The sequence below is a fragment of the Chamaea fasciata genome, unplaced genomic scaffold (assembly GCF_029207755.1).
Source record: "Chamaea fasciata isolate MVZ Bird 193981 ecotype frontalis unplaced genomic scaffold, bChaFas1.0.hap1 SCAF_3, whole genome shotgun sequence".
In the NCBI taxonomy this organism is placed as follows: domain Eukaryota; kingdom Metazoa; phylum Chordata; class Aves; order Passeriformes; family Sylviidae; genus Chamaea; species Chamaea fasciata.
This window is the reverse complement of record NW_027094088.1, coordinates 2,607,150-2,625,719: the sequence shown is the minus strand read 5'-3', so window position 1 is coordinate 2,625,719 and position 18,570 is coordinate 2,607,150. Positions and strand designations below refer to the sequence as shown.

Genomic DNA, 18,570 nt, shown 5'->3' with positions numbered 1-18,570 from the left:
GGCGCGGGGGCTGCGGCGCGGGGGGCGGCGCCAGCGGGCGGAGGCGAAGGCGGCGGGACCGCACCCCGGGCGCTGCGCTGCGCCGCGGGGGCTCGGGGGGCCGGGCCGGGGCGGCGCCACTGCCGGCTCGTCTCCTCCTTCCCCGCCGCCGCCGCTGCGGCTCCCTCCCTCCTCCTCCTCCTCCTCCTCCCGCCCGGAGTCCGGCGCTGCCCTGCCCGCTTCCCGGCGGCCGCGGCAGCGCCGCCGCTTCCTGCCGGGGCTCCCCGCTCCCTCCCTCCCTCGCCCGCTCCGCCGCCCCCCGCGGCGCCCCGCCATGGCGTGATCGCGGCCATGGGGCTGGCCCGGCGCCGCCGCCTGCCCCCGGGCGCTGCGCCGCTCCCCCGGGCCCGGACCCCGCGCCGCCGCCGCCGCCGCCGCGCCCCGCCGCGCCCCCGCGGCGCGCTGACCGCTGCCTCTCCTCCTCCGCCCCCGGCCGCCGCCGCCCGGCGACGAGCGCGGCCGTAGTCCCCCCTTCTCCCCCCGCCGCCGCCGCCCGCGCTCCCGCGCCGTCGGGCCCGGCGCGGCCGCCAGCCCCGGCCCGCCGCGGCGCGGCCTCCCTCGCCATGTGAAGCTCGGGAAGATGCGGAGGCGCAGCCCGGCCGCCCGCGGCGAGGGATGAGCCTAGACGGGGAGAAGATGACCGAGGAAGCCTACCCTGACGAGTGAGCGGGGGCCGGGGGCGGCGGGCGGGTGAGGGGCACGGAACGGGGTGGGGGGGAGCCTTTGTTGCCCCGGCGGGAACCGGTGCGGGTCGCACACGCCCGTACCCCGTGCGCGGAGGGACAGACGGACCGGCCGCGGGCGGACGGAGGGACGCGGACACGCGCGTTCGTGTGCGCGCCGCCCGCCCGCGCATCCGCCATTTCGCGCTCCCCCCGGGCCGCGCTCATTTGCATACGGCCCTTTCATTCATAAAAACCCCCGGGAGGGCGGCGCGGCCCCGCCGGGGTGCGGGGCCCCGGGGCACGGCAGGGAGGGGGCGCCGCCGCCGCTCCCCGCCCCGGCCGAGGGGCTCGGGGCGCCCGGCGGGGGCTCCCGGGGGGCGGAAGCGGCGGGGAAGGGAAGAGGGGAACGGTGCGCGCCCCCGCCCCGCAGCCCCGGGGCCGGAGGGGGGGGTCGGGAAGCGGAGCCGGGGCGGCGGGTGGGGGGGGACACACGACGTCGCGGATCCCCGCCCCGGCCGCCGCCGTTTTGTGAATAGGAGGGCGGCCGCCGCCGCCGTCACATGACGCCGCATTCATAAACCCGGTCACCGGCGGCCTCCCCATTCACCGTCACCCCCCGCCGCCCACCCCCGCCCCGCAGCCCTCCCGCCGCCTCCCCGCGAATAAACCCCCGCCCGAGATGCCGCGCCGAGGCTTTTAAAATGCCCGACGGTGCGCTTTTTTTTTTTTTCCTCCCCCCCTCCCCCCTTTATTTTTTTAATGCTTTCTTCCCCAAAATGAAAACCTAAAGCTGCTGCAGCGGAATGGCAGGAAGGGCTCTTTCACGCCGCGCTGGCCCAAGGGCTGTTCCTGGCTATCTCCTTCGGGGTTTTGACAGTCAAGAGGAATGACTCACTGGCGTGCAGGACTGGGTCGGTGCCAAGCGCCATAGGATGCACCGTGCTTTAAAACGAACTCCTTGCAGGGCTTTATAAAGCACCGTCGAAATTGTGCAACTTTTTGGCTCTGTTTTGAGGTCCGAAAAAAAAAAAAAAATGCCGTAATTGGTGGCATGTGCCACGCTTCCATCGTGGTGAACTTACTTCGGGGCGATTTACTGGGGAAATAGGAGCGGTGAAGGAAATGGCTTCTGCCCCCAATGTGTGTGTGTTGAGAGGAATTGTTATTTTGGCAGCTCCTAATGAAGAGGCTATAAATACGTGTTTATACGTAGCTTCTAAAATCGTGGTTATTTTGAAGTTGGTAAGGTTCTTACAACAACAACAACAACAAAAAACAAACCCACACCGAAGAAATAGTTGCGTGCAGACTGGCGTGACCTAACAGGCTGGAAAAACGTGGCCAGCTCATTTCCACTAAAAACCTGGTTCTTCATTTGGTTGGGTGTTTTTGGTTTTTTTTTTTAAACTCTGTAAATTGGACAAGAGGAAGAGAAGTGGGTCCCAGTCTCTGGGTTTGATAACACCTAGGGGCCAAACCTAACCCAATTCAGCGGACAACAATCTGGCGCTCACCAGCCCTCATCTTGAGGCAAGATATTGCTCCAAACCTGTTTTCCTGCAGGGCTCAGTGCAGAGGTGAGTGTTGGTGTTAAACACCAAGCACTTGGCGCTCTGATGGTTAGCTGGGGGATTTTGGGGTTTTTTTTTTTGTTCTTCCCTGACTGTAGGCTGCAGTTTGTTTTGGAGGGAATTCTTCTTCCACGTGCCGCCGCGCTGCCATGCTGACAGAGGCTTCAGCTGATGGTTTTCATGTGCGTGGAAGCTCTTGGGTCATGCCACTCTCCTGGGGTCACCTGTCAAGCCAGCAGCACTGTGCCTTGATCCCTTGAAGGTTGGGAATGCTGATGACCACAGGGAGCTGGTACCTAACCAATTCCCGAGCCGCTGAAAGCTTTTTCGTTGAGGTCTGGATGCGTTGACTTTCAGGGTCCGTGATGCCTCGTGGTCCTTTCCTCAGTGCACATCCCAGGGGCTCTCCTGGTTGGATTTACCAGGGTTTGGTGCAGGCCTTGGCTTTGTAGGGCGCGGCGAGGTGTTTTAGGCAAGCCATGGCTTCCTCTGTGAGCTCCTCGCTTCCAGCCTTGCATTGATTGATAGCGTTGCTGAAGTCGGTGACTCATGGGTTGTTTTTTCATTTCGGTGGTGGGTGAAGTGATTTGATTTTTTTTTTTTTCCCCCTTCTCCAATATATATGGTGTTAAAAGAAATAAGGACAGGCTCTTCTGATAAGTTTTCTCAAGCTGTCAGAACAATGGTAGTGTAGCACGCTATTTGCCCTAGATATCTGGCTTTAATTTGCATAGCTATTCTTGTTTCACTGAGTGCACTGTGAGCAAATGTTAGCAGCCAGATTACCAAAAAAAAATAAAAAAAAAGGACCACTGTCAGGATGCCGTTTAAAATAACCCTCTTCAAGTAAATAATAAGGGTTTAGTAAGGGGTTTCCCCCCTTATTTTTTCTGCCTTTTTTTTTTTTTTTGTAGTTTCTTGCTAACAGCTGGATTAGCCTCTGAGTTTTGAGGTAATTTATAAAACCGAGGACGGAAACGAACAAGGGCTTAGGATGCTGGAAACTCATCGGTGCCTTCAGAACTGCACCATTTATGATCGATACTTAGAGGTCAATTTGTCATTGCCAAGCGAGCAAGGCATATATATATATATTTAAAAAGGTATAAAGGCATCTCAGCCTTTATATTTCTGCTTCCCTCCTTGGCCCTCGCACGTTTTGCAGGCTGGGAGCAGAATGGGGATGCCAGATAATAAATCAGAGGCTCAAAGCTGCCGTGGGGGGATTTCGGGCAAGCGCTGCCCCTCCCAAAAAATGAGCAACCCTCTCCAAAACCATCCTGGATGGGGCTGCCCGTGGCTTGTGAGGAGGAGAATGGAGCTGAACCCTTCAAAAGCCACTCGGTTCTGCCCGGAGGCTGCCGTTCCGATGCACGGCTCCAAGAAAGTCACAGGAAGTAATTAAATGGAAAAGGTCAGAGAACGAGGAAGTGTTGGTCCCGCAGCCTCTCGCTGCTTGGGATGGAGCCGGGCTGGGCTGTGTCCCGGGACTGTCCCCGCTGCTCCGAGGCACGCCCGATTTATTCCGGTGAGCTGGGAGCGCTCATGCCAAGTGTTTGCAAGTGGGACTGGTTCCCCCCGGAGGTTTTTAACCGGCTGGGTTAAGTGGCACATGTGTAGGGGTTGCTGTGGTGGTGTCCGGGACAGCGGAATGTGGCTTGAGATCACACCGATGCGTTTGTCCAGTCTGTGGAAAGCAAATTAACTTATTCTTGCTGGTTCTTTTACCAGTCCAAAATCTCACTTGCCTCCACCTCTGAGTGCTGTTTGCTCTGAATCCATCAATATTGCAGTTTGCCCTTTGTGGTAAAATATATACATATACATATATATATATATTCCCCCCCCATCCCTTCATTTTCACAGCATTTTTGCCCCATTCTGATGATTTTTCTGTAGGTATCAAAGGCAGCTCATTCGGCTGAATTATTTTGCTGCGAGTTTCAGCCAGGGAGGAAGGCATGGGACACGCTGTGTGTTATGACATTATCACTCGCAAATAGGACAGGAAATGAGGGATTGCCAAAATGTAACTGTTTATTTCTTGGCCTGAAAACATGCCTGTTTAAAATATGACATGCAAGTAGCTGCTTTGTTCGGTCTGTGGGAGAAGTTGTTGTTTACAGGGGAATAATAGATCTGTCAGATGAAGAGGAGAGGGAAAGAAAGAAGGGATTTACCCTTTCTGCTCTTTCTGCTTCTGTTTTGGAAGTGGCTTGAAAAGAAATTGTAGGTGGAAGATGTGTGGAGAGGGTGTTTGGTCAGGCAGCTGGAAGGGAAACGTATGGGAAGAGAGGTGCCACAAGCAAAAGGGAGCTGGCTTTTTAATTTCTCAGCACATTAAACCGTGCTCTTGGCCCCGTGCAGCCCCATGGATAACAACCCAGGTGCAGCACCGAAAAGGAGAAACCAAACCAACCTTCCTTTGGGCCAGAGAGCGAGAATTTTTGGTGCAGCTCCCCTCCTCGAGGAGCACGGTGGGACGGTGTCGGAGTGCGGCGCAGATGCTGCGCCAACAGTGGAATCATCTTTGACCTGTTTTTGCAGCCTGTTTTTTTTTATCTCACCGAGGCACACCCCGGAGCGTGGGTTAAAAGGTAGGTTTTATCTACCTGCTTAATTAAATCCTGAGGCTGCAAACAAAAGTGCGTTGTGTGGCGAGGCTGGCTCTTGACATGGGCTTGGTTTGCTCTTAGCCGGATTTAAACCACAAAATTGTTTCCTGTCGGCCACCAAATTGCAGGGAGATGATGGTAGCTGTCCTCCTTCTTCTGGACCAGGCTGGAAAACAGGAGCTCAGGAATGAGGCACGACTTGACTATTGGTTTCAATCCCTCCTTTTTCTTTCTTACACGTGCTCTGGCCTGCTTGAAGAATTGATAAATTCAATTTCCTTCCCTCCAGCACAATGGACATAGGAGCTGCTCCCTACGACAAATTCATTGAAAAATGTGGCTTTTTTGTTTTCCTTTCTTTCCCTCCTCTTTTTAATAGCACAAGGTGATCTTTCTTGCAAGAGCTGTGCAGGGGTGGAGAGGGCACAGAGATCAGTGAGACTAAAAGTACAGCTCTGAAGACTGTGTTTTTGATATATGCCCTGTTCGCTAAGTGGAGCATTTGATTTTTGGAGGACTTGGGCTTCTAAAGCAGTGTAGAATTTAAAAAAAAAGAAGGGAAATAGGAAAGGTCAGTTGACTAAAAAAGGCACAGATAGACTGTGGAGTTGATTGACGGGAGATAGGAGCTGCGGCAGGTCCCCATTTCTGTCGACTCCCAAAAGCAAGCAGGAAGCTGTTGTCACGTAAATCCCAGCACTGGAAAGAGAGGTCTGCTCCAAGCCTGGCAGCGAGCAGAGCAGGGCAGCATCTCCCAGCATCTTGCTTGCTTTGGCCATGGGTAAACTCAGCTGATGGTTCCTAATGGTTTATTTTCTTCTTTTTCTTTCTTTTTTTTTTTTTTTCCTTTTCTTTTCTTACCTACTGGTTCTCTGCCAAGATCTTCTGAGTTTTCCTTCCTTCCCGTTTCTCTACCCACGTCCACCCCCTTTCTTTGTCAGATTTCCTTTAATCAGTTATTTTTCTGGTGCTTGCTCAGTGCTGTAAACCTGACCCTCTCGGGCTGCAGAGAAATGCAGCTGGGCTGTGCTGGCCGCCTTCTCTCTGGGTCTGACCCACACCTTGGGTTTTGCATCAGCTCTTGGGAGCAAAAGCTGGGTTTGCCCACGTGGTTTCTCAGGATTTGGTTCCTCGCAAGGCAAAGAAAACCATCTGCTGGCCCCCAGTGCTGCAGGAGTGGAGGCCATGGGGCTGCAGGATGGGAGGGGCAAGAAAAGCAAAGCAATGCACTGCTGCTGCACTTCTGCCTGCCAGCACAGCACTTCTGGGAGGTTTATCACCAGCAGTCTTGGTACCTGCAAATGCACCCAACCTCTTCCTTCTGCTCCAGCTTGATGTCAGACAAGTTTTGTGTGGGCAGGTGGACATCGTCTCAAAGTTCAGGCGGATGTCTTCGCTCCATCTCGTTTTCTGTCCCCATTTCCTTTTCTCCGCACTGTTTTTGTCTCTCGCCTGCTCGTTCTTACAATAGGCTTTGAATAACTTTATTCTTTGGCTTTCTTTGCTTGCAACTTGCATTTCAAGGGCTATGTTTTGGGGATTTGTTGTGTTCCTTTCTCCCCCCTCCTTGTTCTCAACTCCTACGTGTAATCAGAGGAGAGATCTTGAGTCTATCAGCTGAGTACTGCTGATGGCTATTCCAGCTAGGAAGGAAACTTCTTACTGGCAGGCGTGGGGAGGAGGGTTTTACGGGACTTTCTAACAACAGAAGTTGATTTCCCCATCTGTGGTGTTCTCTAAAGTGGGATTGTTGGACTTTGACAGCAGCGTCTGGCAAGGAGAAAAGCATTCCATGACCTGAGGACTGTGATGGTGATGAAGCTTGTTGCTTGCTAGCTAGAGCTTTTTGTCTGAGGTACTGCAGAAACGAGGAGAAATGCAAGGCAGAATTAATGTCTTCAGTGAACTGCTCGAAGGATAAATGGCCTTTCAGAAGTAGCATTGGGAGTCATTACCTGTGTGCATCTCTCCCTAGGAAAACACGTGTCTGTCTCTTGTTGAGGGTAACCACTTCTCCCTCTTTTTTTAACTGGAAGGTTGGGTTGATCACTGCTCCCCCTCTGCTGCTCTTTGCCAGGCTGGGAGCTGTGTTGTAAAACCTGATAGCGTCTTTTGATCCTTCCTGTGGGAAACGTGTAGGGACCTGTGCTGCCATGCAAGGACAGCAGCGTGTTCTGCACATGCACTCAAGTCCCAAGGAGGTCTGGAAACACTTAGCTTGTTGGGTTTTTTTAGCTGCATTATACATACATCCTGTTTGGATAGTCCCATTACTTCTTTTCTTGCTAGCTAGAAGTGGCCGCTTCCCTCCTGTACGTTAAAATGTAGAACATTTCTTGCCCCTGTGAGTAGCTGAGAGCAAGATCGGTTGCCATTGCAATACTTAAAATACACTGAAGGCACTCGTACAGCAGAGTGTCAAAACGCTGTGGGAAATCAAAAAGCTTCTTCCCTAAACACTGGAGCCTGTTGCAGCTCCACAGTTCACCTACCAGCTCCTCGCTGGTCCTCCCCTCACCTGCAGAGAGACATTTCTTAAATGATGTGGTTTTATAGGAATTAAGTCCATGCTTAGGATCAGTTGATGCCACTGGCAGCAATTAGTATCTGAGCTAAAGCGCACCTGTGTAATTTACTTTCTTTTGTTTCAGTCTCTGGACCATTTATGCTTTTTATTTATTTATTAATTCCCATACTGGTGGTGGAAAGCGTTTTTCTGGATGACATACATGAGGTGAAAGAAGGGTCTCCCTTCTTTCTGTCTGGTTTTCTCCCTTTAAATATCGGCAGCACTTCTTTTCCTGCAGCTGTAATGACTCCTAACCTTGAGCAGGTCCCTGTTTTGGGGAGGATGCTGCCCAAAAAGATACCCATCATCATGTTCACCCCCCACTCATTAAAAGCAGAGAGCTCAGCTTCCCTCCAACCCGCCGCATTTCTTCCCTGACATGTCCAAACATTCCCTCCTGGGCTTCCAAGTGCTTGTAAGGCATGCTGGCTGTTGACCTGGTTTTACAAGTGGAAAGGTATGCCCTGGAGCTGAGAGAAGGTTGCTAACTAATGCTTCAAGTTGCAGCACAGAGGGAAGCGTGTGCTTGGCCTCAGGTTGGGGCAGAAGGAGGCGAGGCGCGGGTGAATAGCTGGGATCATGCCTTGGTAGCAATTTTCGGCTTGTCGCTGCATCCATCTTTGTAAAACCTTGAGGGCTGTGAAGGGGAGAAGCATCCAGGTCCTGATACCGGAGAGCTCTTTCTTTTGTTTTCCAGTGATCCCAGGGATGCCATAAAAGAGCTGCTGGAAGGCATCAGCAGAACTGGCGAGTGCAGTCGGCTGCTGCTGCTGCGGGGATCTGGCTCTGGGGTTGCAATTATTTTACAAACTGTCTCGTTCTCAAAAATTATGTAGAGATCTCAAAGTGTTGCCTAGGTTAATTTAAAGCATGCTTGGAGGTTTATAGACGTGTAGCTTAGCTTTCGTTCAGTTACTTACTTTTGTTTCATTCATTTGTGTGATTACTGTGACACTTGGATCTTGGCACCTCTCTGTGGGTGAGAGCTTGAGGTCAGGGGTCCAGTGGTTCAGTGGGGTGATGAATGCCTAATTTTGCCGTAGGTGCCCCATGCAGTGGGTCTTGATGATGTTGAGAAATTCGCCCTCCTCTGCTGGCGTGGGAGAGCGTGTTGCTGAAGGTGGGGGCCAGACCTAGAGCTGCCTTCTCCAATTTTTTCCACAATTTCAACAATTTACTTAAAACCAAGGTGTCTGATTCCTTACTGCTGATTTCTTCTTAAAGTTTTTATTTTCATTTTTGAAGCTGGATTAAAACCCCAGCTTTTCATACAGCTTCATGAAGGTACAGACACCTCTGTCAGACCTCTGTGTAAATCTCTGTATTTCAGGAGCTTGTTATGCTCCACGTATTTATAAATTACAGAAAAGCCACTGATACTTCAGTGGTGGGCTTTTTATTTTAAACACTTTTATCACTGGAGGTTTATAATGCTGCCAACCTAATTCATCCTTGACTGAAGCTTGGCATGGGAGGTGTTAAGCTGGTTGCAGCCCATCATTTCTTTACGTGTTGTTACTGTGTGTATGCAGCTTGCTGGCTGTAAAGATGAAGGAGGGTTAGGAAATGGTATAGAGTTTTATAAAATAGTAATTCTCATACTTGCATTGCCTGAATGACCTTGTGTTTTTTAAAAGGCACTTCAGTTGAACCAGGAGAAAAAAAAGAGAGTGCAGGGCTTGTTTTCTGTGTTTAAAAGCAAGAATAAAAGGCTGCAGTACAATTAAGCCATTAGAGCTGCTTAAGGGAAAAATTTCCTCCTTTCTTTTCTGTGCAACTATTTGGCATTTTGTTGTACTAATACTTCATGAGTGTATTGAATGGCTGGAAAATTACTAAGCAGTGCTGGAGAGGAGCTGCTGCTTGTTATTTGAAGGAAGCGAAAAGCAGAGTTAACCAGATTGGTTAAAAACAATAAATAAAATGAAAAAAATTAAAGGGATATTGATAGTAGAGGGACAGGCTGGTGTGGAGGGGGAGCTGGAGGCACACAGAGAGCACGATCTCACAAATGCAGTCAGGAAGTTCTAGAAATACCCTTTATAAACACTGCATCCCACAGGAAGAACCCTAAAGTCCAAATAAACCTTTTCCCCTTGTGCCTATGTGTACATAAACTCCACGGATTTGGAAGATCTTATCAGGTCAGTGATGTGCCTTTTTACAGTAGTTCCTAAAACAAGTTACATGATAAATATCGACTCTTTTTTTTTTTTTTAAAGCCATTTATCAGTTTGTTTGTGCTTTTATCAGTCTGTGTTTCCCTCACCCTTACCCAGGAGTCCTAAACCTTCCCAGGTCAGTCTGTCTGCATCAGTGACCATTTTGGGTTGGTATCTTCACCAACACAGAGCTGTGAGGATGGGCAGAGTCAGGAGGAAGGTGAGGGAATTTTATCTCTTTGACTCGATGTGTACGTGGGGGATGATGACCTTCCCCCACCTCAAAATTATGATTATAGGATTATGGTGTGCGTAGAAACGCTTAGGAGACAGCAACAGGCTTATTTTGATGCCTTGGATTGAACTCCAGAAGAGTTTGTTGATCCTGGGATTGCTGTGGCCACCTTGCCTGGATGATGTTATAATATGTGTGCTTGCCTTACTTGTGATGTTTTTACCCAAATTCTCTCCTGTGCTTGCACATTAAATATCTTGCTTCTCTCCCAGGCTTTTTACTGTGTCCTAGGAATAAGTGTGTGCTCAGAGGCCGGGATCTAGCCAGGGTCTTCCAGTTTTTGGTTGGTGTGCCAGTGACCTCAGCTGTGCTGATCCTTCCCCAGTGAGCCCTTGAAAATCACAGCCCATGAATGAAAAATAAAATTACAGCTTAACAAAGTCTGCCACCAACCACTCATTTGGTTTGGTTCTGCATGTGTGCCTTTAAACAAGAGTCCTGAAATAAATTTCCAGCGCATTCCGTTTCCTCTTCGTTCCAAATCCATGTAATCAGCAAAAAAACGATTGTTCCCCAGAGCTGGTAGCCACATGGACTGTTTTAGAAATGGTGGTCCTGAAGTTGCATAAATTGAAACACAAAAAGCCCCCATCTGAGGCACTTTTATCTTGGTTTGGCTACGGAGCACTGAAATTCTGCAGTGCTTAATGCTTCTCCATCCATTTACTCGGTATTTTCGAGTTCATGGAAGCCTTGGGTGAACTGTAGACTGGGTTAATTAGTCGATAAAATTTGCTGTTCCATCCAAAAGTCATTAAATAATATGTCTAGCAGCTTTGGGGGTGTTTTGGTGGGTGGTTGGTTGTTTTTTTTTTCCCCCTCCTTCCCTTTGCTATATCCCTAAGGAAGCGTGGGCTACCTTTATCAGACTATTGGTGGAATAGCTTCCCCAACCTTTCATAAGGTCAAATAAAAAAATAAACAGCCTTTCTTGCGGGAAGGAAGGGATGGGGGAAAGAAGGGTGTTTGTGTACGCTTTCCCATTCATGTTTTAAAGAGAAAACACATAAACTTCTGGAGTCACTGTAGGAGCTGAGAGCTGGAAGCTTAATTTGCTTTCTCAGTGCTGACTTCAACAAAACCAGAGGGGAATAGCAGTGAGCAGGAGAGCCCTTGGCTGCTTTGGGTTTGCCTCTGCTGGCCAAATGCACCCCACGTTCTGCAGTGATGGAAGCAATAAAATCACAGAGTAATTTTGCTAATCCCTTCTCTTCGGGTTGTGAATAGAACTAAGCTTTCTGTGATGGTTTGAGGTAAGGTGATACGGAGGAGAAAATACATCCTTTTCTCCAGCACTTAGGTGTTGAGATTTTTCCAACGCGTGCCTTTTGTGCAAAATTCATATAAAGGAAGGAAAAAAAGCAATTAAATATTATTAGACTGTTTCCTCCTTTTGCTCGTTCTCTGCTGCAGGAATGGGAGGAATGATTTCTCACAAGACCATTGACCAGGTTTTGTGGTTCTACAGGAGTCTGGTAACCCTCCTGAGCACAGTCAGCTGCAGGTAGTGCTTTGCTTCTACATAGAAGGGAAAAATCGCTCTGATTTCTGTGCTTGGGGTACAAATGGTTGAGGTGGGACTAAAAATGGCTGGGCGTTCTTCAGATCGTCATGGGACAATCTTCAAATCATCATTCATCTTTTGGGTCACATGTGGAAGAGGTTGTCTCTTGACATGGTCAACATTAACTCTGCTTTCAGCTGAGAACCAAGCATCAAAGGCACATCCTTCACGTCCTCGCTCATCTTTTATGTGAAAATGGCTCTCCAAATCTTAGCGTGCCTTAAAAAAATACTTGGTAGGCAGCTGCTGATGTTCCTTCTGAGTGTGGTTAGCATCAGATTTATTTTACAGTGGGTATTAAAGTAAACATCCCTGTGTGTAACGAGAGCAGTGGGGAGAGGAATGGCAGAGAAATTTATCTTCATTGGTGATGAGTCAGCAGAAAAAAACAGGGATTTTTTTGTACTGATTCATTTCAGCTCATGGTTTTATTAACTGCCATGATGTGAATTTGGGCCAGTTGGGTCACCCTTTGCTAGAAGAGGGCACGAGGAGGTGGTGACTCTTTTTCTTAGACCAGCAGAAGTGAATCTTCGTGTCTGCAGATGGTGTTAGACGGCGAGAGTCTTGCTTGGCTTATTGCTGAGGGGTGCATTCCCTCCCAGATTCAGAGCACCTGGCCATTTCCTTACCTGTTAAGCCTTATCACATCTAATGTTCTGGATTCTGCACTCTTGAAAGCTCTCATTTCCTTAGGTGTTTGGGATAAATGTTGAGCCCCTTTCCTTTACTTCCACACGTGACTTTTGCCAGCAAGAAACTTCTGCTGCCCCCTGAACTTGAGTAAAGCCAGGACAGAGAAGGGAAACTCCTTGAGAGCACTCTCCAGCATGGAAATGCCCCACATAAAAGCACATTTGTACATTTTGTTACACGGAGGAATTCCTGGCTGTACCCAGCCCTGAGTAAATAGCCAGGGAGAGGCAGCTGAAGCATGACTGATGGGGAGGTGGGGGCATGGAACTCCACAGTGCAAAGCAAACAGTGAAGGGAAAATGCAGAAGAGCTGGTTGGATTTCCCCCCCCCCCCCCCCCAATCCACAGGTAATTTTTCCCATTATGTCATGTATTTTAAGACACTTGGAAATGGTAAGTATTGATGGATGAGGGAAGTAACCCCCTTTGAGGTGTTTCGCTGATGTTTTGCTTCAAGTTCTGGGCAGCAGAAAACTTGGGAAGTTTATAATCTTTTTCTCAGTGATGTGTATTCTATACAAGGTGCAGGGCAGTGGTACCTGTAAATTGCCAGAGTTGTCCTTTAGAGCTCCCTAGCTCAGTGAGATGGCAGAAAACCAAGGAGGGTTTTCCTTTGGATGGCTTCAATAGGATTGTCCTTGGCTGAGCACCTGTTTCAGGGCATCTCTTGCTGTGTAATTCATAAAGGGGATTTAAAAAGTGCCTTGCCACCAAAGGGAAGTCTTTGAATCCCAGGAAGGAACATATGACTGGAGAGAGGGCAAAGTGTGGCTTACTGGAAGGTGCTGAATTACAGGGAATGTGAATGAGTTCCTTCAGTTAATTGAATGAAGAAAAGTTGAAAGGTTTGTTCTTGTTTGCAGCTTGTGTATGTTCTTGCTATTTTACGTGCAACTTATTGTGAAAACTAGACCTTAAATATAGGGGGAAAGAAATACCAAGAAGGCTAAAATCCAATCCCTGTATATTAATCTTATTTTGGAACGTTTTAAATACAGGAGCTTTTTTTGCAGCACTGTGTCTTTGTCATTCAGGAGCTAATTAAGATGTTAAGTACACTAACCTCTTGCTTAAAAAAGATGCTTGCTCCTGTGTGTGATAACTTCCCCTCTGCAGGATAAGCCTTGGTTTCGTCAGGAGTGCCCTGTTGGCATCTCCCAGGCTTGTGCAGGCTGTCCCCCCACGTTTTACAGCAGAGCGCTCTTGGCTTGTGTTTTCCATGGTTGTACCTCTAGTTTTGTGAGTGCTTTTTGACACTCATTTTGACATTTTTGACTCCTCTCTGCCTTATGGGTCATATGCGAATACTAGTCAGCTCATGCCGTGGCAGAGTGGATTTTTATATTTGTTTGTTTGTTTGTTTCTTTAGCTAGGCAGTGTGCTGACTCTGTTCTTCCTTTTGGCTAAAATTAAACCTTCTTCCCACCCGACGCTGCTCTCCCACCCTTGGACTTCTATTACACGAGGCATGAGAGACACGCAGAGCGGAGCATAGGTTGGCATGAAGTCTCAATTAAGTTTTTTTTAAGCTGGGGATGTGACCTAATTAAGCTTGAAGAGCATGCTTGCCCCAGGTGAATTGAAAGCTTGCCCGAACAAGCGTTGTGGCACCGTGCAAAAAAAATTACTCCCTATCCAAAGAAAAGCTTCATTTGATCCCTACAAATCCAAATGGGATGTAGCACCTTCAGCAGCCCGTGGGTGCAGGTTAATAAAACTGCTCAGGGAGAGTAGTGAGCACCTCTGGGCTCGCCAAAGCCCTCTGTGCCCATTCCACAGCAGCATTTCAGGAGGGCAAGTCAGGAGCCCCTCGGAGCTTGCAGTGCCACAATTGCTTGGCAGAGGAAGTCCCAGGCACTGTCCAGGAGTGGGATTTTTGAAATAGTGCCTGTGCCACCCTCCATGCTGGAAACAGCTGGTCATTATAGGCATGAGGAGTATCTGGGGTCCCTGGCACCAGAGCTCAGCCTTCCCCATCACTGCTTTGGCTGGCAGGAGAGTCTGTGAGTGCCATGAAGATTTATTTTTTTTTAAGCTGCTTGAATTTTTTTTTTTTTCCCAACTGTTTTTGTTGTGATTTTATTTTTCGTGTAGTTGGCGTGACAAGTACACGAATGACTTGTCAAACACTGGGATTTAATGGATAAAGCAAAAATGCCCCTTGCAGCCAGGACTGTGCAAAGTGAAGGAGCTGTGAGATGTCCCAGAACAAAAGTCCAACTCTTTCAGCATCATCTGGCTTACAACTGTCCTGGACACTGTGTCCTGTCACCAGAGCTCAGAAGTTGGATGAGGCACCCTCCATTTTATTGTGCTTTGCTGTTCCTCCATGCTATTTTTATATGCTTTGAAGAAAAGGACTTGAGGAGCCAGTTAGGATTTTCTGAAAGTGTCTCTTGGGTATTGGCAGACAATGGAGCAAAACACTTGTATTAAGTTTGGTACTTCTGTGGAAGCATTGCACAGGGTTTTTGGTGTCTCACTCCTTCATCTGGAGCAAATAAAGGGCGAAGTCAGGATATCTGGGTGTCATTTCAGAGTTGAAATTACCTTTCTGGGTGACATATCAGGGTGGAAAGTACAGGAAGCCTTGGTAAGCATGGGTGCAGCTCCATATCACCACCTCAAGTACTTAATTAGCCAGAGAGCAGGAACTTCAGGAGTGTTTCTGATAGTCATTTCCTAGAAGCTGGTGCTCATGGGCTCCCTCTGTTATTTTTATTATTGTTATCATCCCAATTTCTGCCTGTAACCGATGTGAGTTATTTAATTATCAATACCAGTACTTAACAGGAGGAGCTCGAAGGCGGTGTGGAGCGTTTGTTCTCAATAAAAACACGTGGGGCAGACAAACCCAGACGGCAGCAAAGGTAAAAAACTGGTCTATTGAGTTTGCAGCAGTTTCAGCAGGCATGGGGGATGTAAGTAATCCTGTGGGAAGGAAATGTGAATTGGCAAAAGGCAGGTAACTAATGCTGTTGCAGGCAGCCACCGTTCTTCTTAATGCAGAAGCAGAAGGCGTGTGGCTGGGTGTAGCGTGTGTCAGACAAATAGCAGCTGCTTAATATTTGATCCAGTGTAGAGATACTTCTGTATTTGTGTGCAGTAACCGTACGAATAACATCTGCATCATCACTGCAGTTGTGGCAGAGGTCAAATCCAAGTGGAAAGCCGGGCTGAGGGTGTTGCACTCGCGTTTTCTTAACGATTTCCCCCTGATAGTTAACTAATGCGGAAATTCAGTTGTATTTCCTAAACAGTGAATGCCCAAGCTCAAAGGGAGGACTTTCAGTCATCCTTTATTTTTATTCAACTATAAATGGTACTGAAAAATGAAGTGATGAGGACATATTAGGAGCATAAATATTTAAACCTCTCTTTCAGGTCAAGTTAAACTTATTTTCTGCATTGGTGGCTTTCTGTGCTCTGGGAATTCTGCAGACTTGATTTGAATTCTGCTCCTAGGCTGGTGGCATCGAGGACGTGTGCATGGCTTTGGTTGCAGTGGGAATTATCTGAATTTCTTGCCTGTTTTTGCAAGAAAAAGGTGGAGAAGTTGCTTCAGAAAGATGCTGAGTGAAGACAAATTGATGTCAGTGCTGTGCCTCAGCCTGACTGACTTTAGGAAGATAAGTTATGTATGATGGAGCAGGAGTCTGAGGGCTCCCTGCGATGCCACCATGAGCAAACACAAGATGTTTCTGAGGCAGAAGCAGAGTTGGGTGCCTCCAGACAAAGTGATGGGATCTGTTTGGCTTTGGTGGCTTGTCATGGTCTGGAAATAGTTGTGCCACCAGGTTGCTGCAGAAGTGGTTGGCTCTGTTGCATTTTATGGGGTTTTTTTTGCCAGGGTCGGGGTTAAATGCATGAGATGGAGTTTCTCGTTCGGACTCAGATGTTTATTAGTTCTTATCTATAGTACAGTCTTAACAAACTGTGAGTTCTACAGCACTTCTAGCTAACATGAGTAAAAAATGGAGCCATACTTCACTCTCTACAAGGCCTTTTAAGGATAAACTGTCCGATTATGAAATGGCACCTGAATTATTTTTACTTTTAACCCAAGAACCAACCACCCGGGGCCCGCAATGTGGACTTTTCTACCCAATTACAAAATCCCACCCAGAGCCATGAAGAAGAAGGTGAAAAAAAAGGACTGGCCTACACCCTAAAACATCCATCTTGTTTTATATATATATTACTATATTCTAAAGCTTTAAACTCTTAACTTTTCCACCCTGTGCTATCACACGCTTCTATCCAAACTCCACACCCACAGTCACTCAATTTTGGGAGCCTTTTCCACGGGCTCAGGTCCAGTGCAGTGTTTGCTTGGGACTCAGTGCCTGTCAGCTCAGAAAATCTAAACTTTTCAGTGCCCAGTTGGCCCCAGCACATCCCAGCTGCATCCTTGTCTTTGACAGTGGTGATGGTTTTATTTTCATTTGGACGAAAAACTTAAGGCGGGAGAGTCCAGAACAACTTTTCAGTTCGTGGCAAAGCCCTTCGTTTCCGACGAGTGCTACCTTAATATTGTTACGGTAAATACACCAAAAACACACACGGACTGGAGGGAACGGCCGGTCCCGGGGCTGTGGGGGAAATGCAGCATCAAAATAACTTGATTTATCGGTGTCAGCTCCGGAGTATTGTCCGTGCACGAATTCATCGTGGCTTTAGATGAGGTGAAAAATGCTTCCCATCCGACAGCTCTGGGGACCGGGGTGAGGAAACTCACTGCAGCTGCTTTGCTGTAGAGAATAGCATGACCTGCGCATGGAGGCTTTTGCTGGTGTCTTAAGCTTCAGAAAAACAAATATTCCCTCAAAATAACATGAAAAAAAAAAAAAAAAAAAAAGCTTCCGCTTCTTCCTGTTTTTATAGTTCGCTTGTTTCCTCGGTGTCATGGTTTTGTCTCCAGTGCTGTGGATTGTTAATCTTCAGAGGATCAGGACCTTCATGGAAGTATTTCCTGTACATGTTTATCTGTCTTTACAACAAATTAGTATCTGCTTGTTCTCCTCTGAATTTCCCTTTAAATAGTAGGAAACTCTTCCCTCAGTAATAAGGCTTTTTGCTAGGGGAAAAAAAAAAATATCTAGATGAATCACTGCCAAGGGTTAAAGTACCTTTTTTATGGCCCGGTCGATGGCATCCTTTAGGACATCTGCAAGTAGCACCAAATTCCAGAGGTCACTGTCCTTGTGTTGGTTTTGGCAAAGCGTTGTTTCGGCTAAACTTCATTTTCTTGGTTGTGAGTGCACCTGGGGGACTCCTATCTGGAGTGTTAGCTGGAATTCCAGAAGAGAGACGCCGTTACGTCCTAGGCTTTCTCTTGAGACAGCCCCAGAATTTCCACCTAATCCTCTAGCAAGGTGAGCTTTGGCCATTAGGCAACAGGGAAGTGCCTGTTTGCCACGTCCAGATGTTGCTTTGCCTCGTTATAATGGGATGGAAACAATCTTTTCAGCTGCTCCACTAGTGACTTTCGTGACTTTTAGCTGATCTCAGCACAGTTTGTTAGTATGCGCATTAAATGTGTAAATATATTCCTCCTGAAGTGTGTATGTGTGTGTTGGATGGGGGACTTAATTCCCAAGTCCTCTCTGGACTCATTGCAGCCCAAGCACATCTGGACAGGGTAAAGACAGGAGAAAGGTGATTTTTTTTTCCCCTCTCAAAACTGATGGCATGCATCATCGGTGCATTTCCAAGGGAGAGCACTGGATTTTGGATGAGTGGCTGACTTTCCCCCTCAGCTGTCTATTTCAAAGGCTGGGCAGCAGCCTCCTCACGGTGCGACCATTAATAAAAAAGGCGTCCCTGGACAAAGGAGCAGCTCGTGGGCCTTTGCCCCACCTTGCAGATTCATGCTGGAATTATCCCTTTATCACACTCTGAGAGGCATGGAGGAGTTTTCTTTGGTTTGGGGTTGGGTTTGGGGTTGTTTTTTTTTTTTTTTCAGACATCCTGTCCCTTTGTGATTTCCCATCGTGGCGCAAACTGTTCAGCAAAGTTTGCACTCGTCTTGCTTTTGGGCAAGGAATACAAACTCCTCTCCTTTAGCAGGCCAGAAAGCCATTGCTGTTTTCTCTGAATATTAATTTCTAGTGGAAAAGAAGGTCTTGCAGGGCAGTCATAGTGGCAGAGGCAGATAAATCCTAAAGTCAGGCTTGTAGCTGGATGAAACTGCTTTAAGAAAAAAAACAAACCAAGTTTGTAGGTGGAGCATAAAAGGGTGAGCATGCACCTTTTTGTCCTTGGTATTAAAACCCTAGTTAAATCTGAGTTTAAGGGGAAGGGGGGAAAAAAAATGAAGCCATTTTGGATTGAGATAAACACTTGTGGTTTCATTATCATCTGCTGAACATGCGTAGAGTGGTTGTTCGACAGC

General features: G+C 48.1%; 1 protein-coding gene across 1 annotated transcript in view; it reads left to right on the top strand.

Moving 5' to 3' along the window:
- The first annotated feature begins 405 nt into the window (after positions 1-405).
- The window catches only part of SPRED2 (sprouty related EVH1 domain containing 2), a 57,604-nt gene continuing 39,439 nt past the window's right edge, over positions 406-18,570 (top strand). The window contains exon 1 of the mRNA XM_066177750.1: positions 406-701. Within this exon, the coding sequence (XP_066033847.1) occupies positions 655-701 (47 nt within the window). The 5' untranslated portion in view covers positions 406-654. The remainder of the gene's footprint in view (positions 702-18,570) is intronic.